Source organism: Sinocyclocheilus grahami, unplaced genomic scaffold, assembly GCF_001515645.1.
Source record: "Sinocyclocheilus grahami isolate Dianchi unplaced genomic scaffold, SAMN03320097.WGS_v1.1 scaffold275.1, whole genome shotgun sequence".
Taxonomy (NCBI): Eukaryota; Metazoa; Chordata; class Actinopteri; order Cypriniformes; family Cyprinidae; genus Sinocyclocheilus; species Sinocyclocheilus grahami.
The window spans coordinates 505075-517800 of NW_015505454.1; the positions used below are offsets into that span (position 1 = coordinate 505075).

General features: G+C 37.2%; 1 protein-coding gene across 3 annotated transcripts in view; it reads left to right on the top strand.

Moving 5' to 3' along the window:
- Positions 1-12726, top strand: part of LOC107599927 (EMI domain-containing protein 1-like) — a 79081-nt gene that overhangs the window by 56327 nt on the left and 10028 nt on the right. For all 3 annotated transcript variants that reach the window (XM_016291661.1, XM_016291659.1, XM_016291660.1), the window contains exons 4-9: positions 1009-1098; positions 1537-1598; positions 1824-1950; positions 6472-6516; positions 6965-7063; positions 10587-10679. In XM_016291661.1, the coding sequence (XP_016147147.1) occupies positions 1009-1098; positions 1537-1598; positions 1824-1950; positions 6472-6516; positions 6965-7063; positions 10587-10679 (516 nt within the window). The remainder of the gene's footprint in view (positions 1-1008; positions 1099-1536; positions 1599-1823; positions 1951-6471; positions 6517-6964; positions 7064-10586; positions 10680-12726) is intronic.

Consider the following 12726-nt stretch of genomic DNA (forward strand, 5'->3'; position numbering starts at 1 on the left):
TTGATTAACTGTAAAATTGGAAACCAAACAACTTTCTATACATGTTTTACTTGAAATATGTACAGGTGCATCTCAATAAATTAGAATGTCGTGGAAAGTTCATTTATTTCAGTAATTCAACTCAAATTGTGAAACTTGTGTATTAAATAAATTCAATGCACACAGACTGAAGTAGTTTAAGTCTTTGGTTCTTTTAATTGTGATGATTTTGGCTCACATTTAACAAAAACCCACCAATTCACTATCTCAACAAATTAGAATACTTCATAAGACCAATAAAAAAAACATTTTTAGTGAATTGTTGGCCTTCTGGAAAGTATGTTCATTTACTGTACATGTACTCAATACTTGGTAGGGGCTCCTTTTGCTTTAATTACTGCCTCAATTCGGCGTGGCATGGAGATGATCAGTTTGTGGCACTGCTGAGGTGGTATGGAAGCCCAGGTTTCTTTGACAGTGGCCTTCAGCTCATCTACATTTTTTGGTCTCTTGTTTCTCATTTTCCTCTTGACAATACCCCATAGATTCTCTATAGGGTTCAGGTCTGGTGAGTTTGCTGGCCAGTCAAGCACACCAACACCATGGTCATTTAACCAACTTTTGGTGCTTTTGGCAGTGTGGGCAGGTTGAAAATCTTTTCCACGACGTTCAAATTTATTGAGATGCACCTGTATTATTGTTTTTATAGTACTTTTCAAAAATGTATAGGTTGTATAGAATTGTTCACATCTTAAAAAAAGTCTTATATGTTTACCCAGCCTGCATTTTTTTAATGTTAATTATTTCTTATTATTTGAACATTTATTACTATTTTCAGTGTTGAAAATATTTAATGAATGAAAATCTGAAATATTTTTGTGAAAACTTATATTTTTGTGATTTTTTTCCCCCCCAGAATTGTTTGATTTTTTTTTTTTTTGATTTTTTCCGATTTTACCCCCAAAAATTGGAACGATGATTCTCATACATTTTTCATATTTCTGTTCATACATTAATCTCTGTATGCAGGATCATCAAGTAACCTGGTTGCCCAGGACGCTGTAAGAAAACAGGCTACACTTCTGAAACCTGCTTCTAAAACAGGAGAACATATCTCAAGTAAGAACCAAACCTCTAAATCTCCATTATCAACTCAACATACGTTCCACTTAAGCGATGAAAAAGCCATATAAAGACAAAAGCATCATTGAAGGAACTTGTCCATCTGGAACCTTTATAAATTGTACCCAAGGCCCTTTGTTGCAAGACTTAATGATGTAACTGGCTTGTAACAGTAAACAGCCCACTTGTGTTGACCATTTTGAGTTTGCATGCGCATTTCCTGGTTCTTTTAAACAGCACCTTTTCAGACTGATTCCTGATTAGCTTTTCAGCATGAACATTTAATTTATTCTTCATCAAAGTGCTAAGAGATCCATACCACAGAAAACTTTGTAAACAACAACACTATATTTAAAAAGAACTCGCCTTGGAAAGAACACTGTGAAAGCTTTTATTGATCTAATTGATTATGACTTGTCTTTGTCTATCTCTCAGACTGTCTGAATTGCAGTCGTATCACTGCTCTCACAGATCGTGTGAGCTCTCTGGAGGCCAAGGTAAAGTCACATCTTTCACTTTGAGCGTCTTTCATGGGGGAAGTCACTAAGAATGAATTGCATCCATTATAGCTTTGTTTATTTGTACCTCAGTGTTTTATGATGCTCTGTCCTCATCACTCCAGTACTCCTTTATCACTCAAACAATCCCCATTTAACACAGTTTAATCATTTACCCTTTGTGCCTTCTCTGTCCCTCTGCCTTCCTGGTGCTCTTTCTCCCAGGTTCAGCTTCTTACCGCTCCAGCCTCCACCTCTCATCGCCAGACGCAGTTAAAAAGTGAACCTGACTCCTCCTTGTTGATGGGGGCTCCACCTGCCAAAGGTTCTCCTGGGGCTCAGGGTCCCGCAGGTATGTTTATCACTTTGTGTTACAGAATAAAGAGCAGTTTTAGTAGTGGTGTTTGTCCTGTACCGTTGATTTAAATGGACGGAAGATTGATGTTCATTGGACAAAAGGCCGCTGTTCCTGTCCTTCAGTGCCAAAGTCAATGGCTCAAAGCCATGCATTTGGCCTCGGCTAAAATCACATCATTTTGTGGTGTATTCATAATAGCAGTTTAGCACCGGATCCATATGGAGAAAACTTTATTAGCCAATAAGCATGTGGAGATAATCCCATTCCCTATAACAATAATGATAATCCCAGAACCCACCCACATTTTCATTTATCTCCCACTACAGTTGTTGGGGATTTCACTGTGGAGAGATTAGAGTAGATTTAAGTTGTGTGTGTGTGTTGGACGATGTGAGCACTGATGGCTGTGGGTGTTTTTTGGGAGATTGCCATGGTGCATGTTGCTTTGAATTGCACCAATTCATTGCCAGTTGCCATAGAGATGTAGAACTGAGACATTAAAGAGGCTTGTGGGGATTTGAAGGGGCTAATTGTATAGTAAAAACTGTAGGACTGCACTTGACACTGTGTCACAGATGTCATTTCCACCAGCCAAATTGTAACCGCAGACTTTTCAAGCAGCCTTTGTTCTGGAAATATTTCCCTATTCAGTTTCTTTAAGTGTTTCACAAAAAAAAATTGAAGATAAGAACTTCCAAATAGGATAAGCTCCTTCCTAAAATATAAATCCTCTATACTTCAAAGTCACACTTTCCTTCAGAAATCAGTCTAATATGGCAATTTGGTGCTCAAGAAACATTTCTTTTTATCATCAATCTTGAAAATCGTGCTGCTTAATATTTTTATGGAAATCAACCATGTTAATTTTTTTCATGAATCTTTGATGAATAGAAAAATCAAAAGAACCGCATTTATTTGAAATGTTTTGTAACATTAGAAGTCTTTACTGACACTTTTGATCAATTTAATGTGACATTGCTGATTAAATATTAGGGCTGCACGATAAATCGCATGCGATATTTAATGTGCATTTTATCAGTAAAGCCGGTTCTGTAATCAGCGGTAATCAGAGAACGGCTTTATTGACAAGATGCGTGTTAAATATCGCATGCGATTTATCGTGCAGCCCTAATGACATTAAATATATATATAATATATATATATAAAATACATTTATTTATTTATATATTTATATATTTTCAATATACATATATATTGTATTTAAAGACCCATTTACCAGGTGAAAAAGTGTGATATTATGCTAAGTTAAATAATTGGCTTTTATATTGATATTGTACTGAAGCCAAAGCAAATTGTTAAAATATTTTCTGGAAAATGTTGACTTTGTATTTTTACTACCGACACTCAGAGTAATAGTAGATGTATAAAAGACCTGAAGTGAAAGACTTATAATTCAATACTATTAGAATAGAAAAACAAATAGCAGCAAAAATGTGTAGCACCTCATGGAAGTGAGCTGTCACTGCTGTGCTCTTTTGTTGGTTCTCTAGTTTCCACATGAACCCTTCTCTGATTGGTGGATCTCTCTTTAGAATCGTTCATAGTGTAGTTCTCAGATTTGAGGCCTCTTATTTCTCCATCTGAAGGTATCAAATCATACTTTGTGAAAATGATGAATCATCTCTCATCGTCAGTTTGTGTGTGTCAGCACTATGTGCATCCTTCGTGCAGCAAGACATCCTTTTTAATGGTTAATACCTAAATCCTTAATTCCCCTTACCCACTCCACAGGTATCCCTCGCTGTCAATGCTCAATCCTATCATCACTTGAAGTGTGGAAGAGATTAAAAGGCGGGTCCAGAGATTTCAGAAATGACTAGCCAGACTGTTAAGTAAAATCCTGAGCGCCCTCACTCATCCAGTGTCCCTCCTCCCTGTGCTGACTTGGCAGAACTATTGAACAAATCAGGGCAAGTCAGTTCCTTCCACACAGAACACTGAATAGATCTGCTGCCCAGAGGTTCTCCACCTCAGTGCAAAGTCAGTCCTCTATCCATTAAAAATACCACATCCATGGAGGGTTGTGGTGGAAGGATGAGGCACAAATTGCCCTTGAGGGGATTATTTCCATGTGCTGGTTACACAGATGGAGAACGTGAAAGCGAATCTGGTGCTTTCGTGGGAGGAACGAGCATTTGTGTGGAGCTCTTAAACTATGTGTGATGCTGTGCCTGGCTCACTATAATGCACAATTATTGTTTTAGTCTGATTGAAATAGAAAAAGTGGATGCAAATTAGACATATACAGGTATTGGGTAATGCAGTACATTGCGGTAATGAGCATGCACGCTATTGATATCTACAGCATTTCAAAATGCTTAGTGAATAGTTCTAGGTACCTTATTATCCAAATTGATACAAATTTTTAAATGCACAGTAGTTTTTTTTTTTTCATCAACATGATGCAAAACAGGATGACTGAAATGCAAGTTCACTCTCTTGACAGTAGGTGACATTTAATGGAAATTTTTCAAAAAATTCAGGATTTTTTTATTCACTATGGTGTTATCAAACACCAAATACTTCATATTTATTTTCAAACATTTATGTACACTTTACACTATATTTTACATTATAATCTGAACTAATGCATGCCAGCGCAGAAAAAAATCTAGATATTATTTTTCTATTATTATTTTTAATTGTGTTCTTTTGCATTTTAATTAGTTTGATCCATTTATTTATTTATACATTTGTATTTTGTTGTATTTAAATGTTCAAGATTATTATTTTTGTTATTTGAAAAGTAGTACATTTTCTATTAAGAGGACAGCAGTGAAGTTTGTTTATCTTTTAACCTGCTTTTGTAATGTAAGTAAATGCCATGGTAATATATCACATATATAATGTACATTGTCATGATAAAAATGTAATCAATTATTGCAATAGGAACATTTAATGCGATATGAAAATTGATATACTATGTATACCCTAGTAAAAAAGTAATATATTTAAAATTCATTTATTTAATACTAAGTATAATTCAAATCTATTAACATGTTTACTGACATATCGCTCCAGACTTACTGATATAAAAATTAAAATGAAACTTAATATGTAGTACTACTTATGCACAATGCACATTTCTTAATAATAATCCTAAAATGTGTTTTAATGCCACTATTGATGAGGATTGTATGATCTTTGAATAATATCGGTCTTTAAATGCAAGATATTAAAAGTGTACCTGAAATATACTTGCAATAGTTCCACTTTAGCACAATCAAATCTTTAGTTGGACTTCAGCACTACTTCCGCACTATTAAAGTGCATTAAGCACAAAATTAGTTGTTCCAATTTAGCAGACTTTAAGTATACCAGTTTAGTATAACAAAAGTACAATTGCAGGGTATTAAAATGTATTTATACTTAGCATGAAATAAATATATTTCAAATACTTTTTTGTATATATTTTTTTACTAGGGTATACTATATACAATAAAAAACAACTATAAGATGTGTGGTCTTTGCAATGTTTTATATCTTTTATTTCATCTCATTCAATTTATACTGCAAACCCACAACTTAAAAAATATAAATAAATATATAAACACAAAAATGTAATTTCTTTTACAGTGGCGCTGTAGATTTATCAGTAGTGCCGTGCCAGAACAGTGTTTTAGACAACCAGTTTCCAGTGAAAATGAAGATACAGCGGTCCCTGCCTGGTTTCCCACTGATTTGTTCCTGGCTCTTAGCTCGTCCAGCTTGTTTTCAAGTGAGCAGACATTGGCAAGCAGGATGCTTGGCGCAGGGCGTTAGTTTGATCAAGACATTAGCTGAGCATGAAGCCGTACCCCAAAAACTCTTCTGCAGCTCAGTCGGGAGTCCAGGGAAGCTGAATGTTAATCTGTGTTGGACTTGTTCCATGTCGAGTAAGGTTTGTCTATCATAAGCTATCCCAAATGAGAAAGGCAAGAAGACTGTTCAAATTACAGTCTCCTTTTTCTCCTTGTCTGGTTGCTGATATAGATCTAAACTACAAAGTCTTTGTGGCCCTCTTCAGGTAATCCTCAAAGGGGGTCATTTTTCGTAACACAACAGGGTTGTTGAATTTGCGTTACTCATTCACAATGTTCCTGCAGCATAAACTGTGTGGATGTGTTTATGGCCAGATGCTTGGTGGGAGAGAAACATGAGGAGATTTTATTTTATCATAAAGTCTTTCAGGGGGTGAATAACATGAGTGACTGTGTAAATATATCGATGTATCAGTTCATAAATTATTCCTTCAGGGAATCCTGTCTCTGCAGTGATGTCACAGTTGATGATCTCACATGATGAGCTCAGTCAGTGTTATTTAGACTGTGTCTGCCAAGAGGCACTTCACTGATCCACTGATTTTTATCAGGCTGTGGGACGGTTCCAATGGCAGGCCTGGAAGATACTTTATGGAAGATTTACTTTTTTACAGACTAGAGTAGAGAGCACTTTAAGATCTGAAGAATCTTTATACTTCCTGTACAACGGTAAATTTCTGTGTGTTTGTCCCAGGTCCACAGGGCGAGAGAGGCCGGGATGGCTTACCCGGTAAAGAAGGTAAGTTGTTTCATGTCTTTTCACTGTTCATTGCAATCTAAAATACACACATTCACACTTCTGCACTCTCACATTAAATGTCTGCTGCCCAACCTTGGTTCATTCATACAGTTTGTAAGGACTAGAACCTTTCTAAACGCAGCAGGTTTCCCATGATCACTGCATGCATAAAACAAGAAATGATGGAGATTCGCCCAAAGAAGAAAATTCACCATTTAATCACTCTAAACTAATTTCAAAAGTTTTACTGCCAAAATATATACTGCCAAAATAACTCTTTAAACAGTTGTTTAAAATTAATTTTCAAAATCTTATTTTGTGTTCTGCAGAAGTATGGTTTGAAATGAAATGAGGGTGAATAAATCATGGCAAAACTTACATTCTCACTCTGAGAGGAGAAAAAGAAGAGCATTAATTTGTACATTACATATGTTCTCTGTCTCTGTAGGTAAACTAGGGTCTCGAGGTCTGCCAGGACCCAAAGGTGATGCGGGCAGCAGAGGTCCATCTGGGGCTCCAGGGTCTAAAGGAATAGCTGGTCCTCCAGGTACTTTGAACAAATCAAGCCCACCACACTATCGCAAGATTCTGAGCTCTAAATCACTCTGTGACTCAAGACAAACGCCGTGACAGACTAGCTATGTCCTCTTAACACATCTCATGTTGCTGAGCACTTAAAGGACTAATTCACCCAAAAACGAGAATTTACTGAAATTTCACTCACCCTCAGGCCCTCCAAGCTGTAGATGAGTGTTTCCTCATCAAAACATATTTGGAGAAATTTAGCAATGCATCACTTGCTCACCAATGGATCCTCTCCAGTGAATGGGTGCCGTCAGAATGAGAGTTCAAACAGCTGATGAAAAACATTACAGTAATCCGCATGACTCCAGTTCATCAATTAACATCTTGTGAAGTGAAAAGCTGCATGTTTATAAGAAACAAAACCACCATTAAACTGACAAAAAAACTACTTCAAACTGTTGTTTCCAGCTAAAATATGAGCCCCTATCCATTATATTTCTTTATCCAGTGGAAAAGTAATCTGAATCAGGAAATAATTATGCACAGATAAAGCACCAATAACAAGTATGTACAAAACTGTTGTAAACAAATTATGTCATTGGATTTTGATGTGAGAGGTAGAGCATGGGAAGAACTTTTTCACTGGAGGAAGCGTTATTATCAATTACCAGCTGGTATTTTTGCTAGAAGTGATGGTTTAAAGTTAAAATGCCTTGATGATGTATTTGTTAATTACAAACATGCAGCTTTTCACTTCACAAGACATTAATTGATGGACTGGAGTCACATGGATTACTTCTGGATTATAGTGATGTTTTCATCAGCTGTATAGACTCCCATTCTGACGGCACCCATTCACTGCAGAGGATGCAAGTGATGTAATGCTAAATTTCTCCCAATCTGTTTCGATGAAGAAACAAACTCATCTACATCTTGGATGGCCTGAGGGTGAGTAAATTTTCTGCACATTTTAACTTTTGAGTGAACTATTAATTTTTGCTTTCATCTTTGTCTTAGACTCCCAAAAGTTGTCTTCATACATCAGTTTACATAATTGTATCCACTAACAACAGAGCACTGTTTTCTTGTGGAGGGCTGACCTGTGACTTTCAAGAATGTGGTTTCTCACCATGCTGACTTTTCTGCCATAAGAGACAGTACAGTATATGGAGACATTGCCGAGTCAGCATTGAGCTCTAAGCCCTCTTGCCAAAATATTTGTGCTTGGATCACACTATAAAAAAATATTTTTTTGTTCACAGCATGTACTGCTGTGCTGGGGTTTGCCTAAAACACACACACATCAACTAACATACGTATCACTTACCCCAAGGCTCAAAGATAGTATAGAATTTAGTTTAGAAACATGGCCACAGGTATGAAAGGTCTTTTACCAGAGCCATGACTGACTGACAGGGGCTTCAAATGACCTTAGGTCTTTACCCAGGCTTCTCCACCATATGAATCCAATCTAAATTGAACATGAAATATGTATACAATACTTGCTTCTTATTTCTTCCATATGTTTGCCATTGTATTGTTTTTCTTGGATTTGCCTTTTTCTTTACGCCTTCATGTCATGCACAATGAACTGTATCTGATTGCTGTATTCTCTCCAGATAGGTATGTTTACATAAAGCAAAGTAGACCTATAGGAAAACGACGTCATGGTATATAGGTAGCTGACATGGAGTGTTACAAGCTGTACTTCATCTAAAGCTTTTTTAAATTTCTTCTATAATTATTTTATATGCAGTTTTACAACTTTATGTTAACTGAGGGATTGCATAGACATTTGTATGTTTAATTATTTGTACTTATAAAATTTCATTTATCACACTGCAGGACTTAAAGGTTATTCTAAAAATTATGTAAATTAAATAATATAAATCAAATAAATGACATAAATTGTACATTCATATAAATTTTACCTAAAATCTTGAGGAAATGGGAGCAATCCTAACAGAGCAATATTATTGGTGGTACAATGATACAGTGCTAGTATGAGAAAGATAATTACTGAATACCATATTCATAGACATTCATTAAATTGTATTTACATGAAAGAGCAAAATGCATTTTAATCATGATAAATTAGTTGTTTTTTTCTATGCTTAAACATGACAATGCAATACTTACTTGTAAGTGAAGGATGGTATGGGCAAATTCAGTGATCAGATTCTTTTGTGTCTGAGTCAGCAGAAAACCGGTACACGCACTTCCTGTTAAAGGGAAACAGGACATCCTCTTTACAATGATGCTCTTACAGACACACAATGAACTTTTATTCACTCAATTAGCATTCCATAAAGCAGCAGACTCCACGTGACTTGTGCTGTGACACTTCTCTAAGAATGAATTTTGTCCACTGGTAAGGCTGTTTATTTACACATGTTGTTGGCATTGTTTCAGTGACCAATTCTCTGCAGGTATTATACAAATCAAACAACAGAGATAATAATAAGTCCAATTTACATAGAAAGGAGGTATGTTTGTCTCATGGAATGGCACTACTTCAGTACATTTAGCACCTGTTTAAGCTGGATTGTGGGTGGTTAGTGAATAATAAGAAGCAGGTTTTTACACTGCAAGAGTGACACAGTTGTTTAGTGAATTTGGCCCTCGGAAAATGAAAACTGGTAACTCTTATTAAAGGAATTTTATCCTACTTCTCATCTAACCTCTTTTCCAAATAACTTTCGTAAACATTTTGTCAAACACCTAAAGGAGAGACTGATGAGAAATTGAGTGATAAGTGCCCAGGGATGTCAGAGGAGAGGAAAAAGAAAAGAAGGGACAGGAACAGAGAAAAAAAACAAATACAGATGAAACTCTTGTTCTGTTTGTTTTGCAATCACACTCCCACACCAGCCGTGACGTAGCTTTTCTTTCCTTCATTTTGTTCCCGCTTAATCAAAACTAACAGGCAACAAGGAACCAGCTGGAGGGATCTTATGTAGATGCACATGTTCACACACACACACACACACATCCAGACAGAGAGCTGTATGAGTCAGCGCAGCCACTGGCCAGCTTTTAATATATTACACACCAGAGTCGCTAATATGCTCCGGCATTTAGCAGTGTTTATTTGAGTTTTCCCAGCTCTCCATGTTAGAGCCCAGCACATGGCCATTATGAACCCCCTCCTGTTAATTACAGCCCACACACACAGTAACACGCAAATACACAACACTCTCCTGCCCCTCTTATTAACCTGTTTCCTAGAACAGCCATGTATCGAAACCAAATACCTCATTCCACCTCAATCTGCGCTCTCTCTTACTTTCTCTCCTTCTCTTTAGGATGTTAAACATCCCGTAACTTCCTTGGAATCCTTTTATCATATACTGTAGCTGCTCAACATAGTGTGCAAAAAAACACTCTATACGTTCTCCTGTTTCCTGTTAGCTTTCTGTTGAATAGGACAAGAGTGCCTTATAATTGACTACTCGGGGGAAAGATAGCTTGAAAGGTAGCACTTTGTGGGGGTTTTTTAGTTGAGCTTTCTCATACTTTTTTTTTTTTTTTTGCTTTCTCCTCAGGTCCTCAGGGACCACCGGGCCTCCCAGGAGAGAGGGGCCTCCCTGGCCCTCCCGGGCCCCCTGGACCACCAGCCCCTGTACCTGAACAAGATGGTATGATTACTAATCATTTAAGGAGCTTAAATAATAATGTACAATCATCCAGTCATTATCACAAAATAAAAACCAGAACCCAGGGTGATTAGGTCTTGTATCACCCAAAAGGGGTTTATTTTGCAATATTGACTGACTGATTGTGCTTTTCTACACTTACTACACCATCGTTCAAAGGTTTGGGGTCAGAAAGATGTTTATTTTATTTATTTTTAAAGAAATTAATACTTTTATGCAGCAACAATGCATTAAATTGATAAGAAGTGGCCATAAATCCATTTATAATATTACAAAAAATGCGGTTCTCTTCATCAAAGAGGCCTGAAAAAATGTAGCATCTCAACTGTTTTCTACATAGATTTTTTGACCAAATAAATGCAGCTTTGTTGAGCATAAGAGACTTCTTACACCCATGAAAAAATCGTTCCGACACAAGTTTGAGCAGTACACAAACGTTTGAGTTCGGTAAGATTTATTCATTTTTCATTCTTTATTGTTTATTGTTTGTGTTCTACTCTTCTTGTATTGTTCTATAATCATCTTCGTCTTCCTTGGACTATATGTGATAATCCTATTTTCGTGGCTGCTTATCAAATAACAAAATAAATGGACATGAAACGTTGCTTTAAATTGAAATTATTTTGTAATGTAAAAAGAAACAGACCACGGTGCATGTGATAGAAGAAATGTAGGAAATAATTTCCCTGCAAAGGCAGTCAGTTATAGAGTTTTGGGGTCATTATACAACAATATTTGACCACAGAATGCCACAATTGACCAATCAGAATCAAGTATCCTGGAGAGCTGTTATATTTGTCCGCTTTGCTGTTTTTGGACCCCGTTCTCACTCGCTCTCTCTGTCTGCCTGGCTTCAGGAACTGTGTATGCTGCACTCTCCCATGTGGATTTTTCACACCTTTAGAATCGAGTTGTGAGGGAAATTGCTGTAGTGCAGAACCAGATGGATGCATGTGGACACACACACACACACGTTGTAGTCAGTTGCTTTCAATATGGAATAGGTTCATCTGTGAGAGCAGGCCTGTTCTGCAAGTCTACACCTCATTAGTAGCCAGTCATGGGACGGTCAGTTCAAATTCATCTACGTTTTACACTGATACTTCCTGATTGTGCAATGGGAAACTTCAAATGAGTCCCAAATTAATGTCAATAGAAAAAGAGGAATGGATTGAGGAATTAGTCTAACTTAGGGGCATCTCTTCTCTCATTCCCCCTTTTTTCCTTTCCCGCTGTTGATTAAAATGGCAGGTTTCAGGAGGTAACTCAGGCTAGACTCAATAGTCACATGCTGGGAAAAAGGCCTGTCTGTCTGCTGCTGATGTCACTCAACCACTTCCAGATGTGCACAGCCAAAACAGCAGGGTAGAGCAGGAGAAGTGTGTGTATGTGTGCTGTCTTGAGACTTACACTCAGTTAAACTATAAGCACGAGGGAGTGTTTTAGAATAGAAGCAATAATATTTTAGTGTGTGTGTCGTCACTCTCGAAGAGGACTGATCTACGTAGAGGACTGACTCTTCACCTCAGCTCAGTTTTATATCTGCTCTCTGTTGAAGGGGACACAGGCCAGACCTCATAAAGTTTGAGAATTTTAAATTTAGGGGGCCTTAGAACTTTATAACACAGTTAAGGCTGTTATTCCCATGATCCTACCTTCAAAGTAATCAGGACAATTAAAGGGTCTGCAAGGGGCTTCCATAGACAAACACTGTCTTTATTGGAGTTTCCTGTCTGGGTCTGAGCTCAGGGATGCCCTGCAGCCACTGAGACTACAGCAGCAAACTCACCTGCTGGGAGGAGACAGACGGACAGACAGAGAGGGAGATGGGAATCTGCCATTGTAATTTCAAAGCCTTTCCTCTGTGAGAACATTGCCAGCGGTTACAAAACCAATCAGAGGAGACCAGACAGTAGACATATATTATGTCTACTGTGAGTAGAGTAGCAACAGTACATTTCAGAGTACTTTATTGGCATGATTGTGATACAGTACATACAGTATTTCCAAAGCACCAATGCACACGACA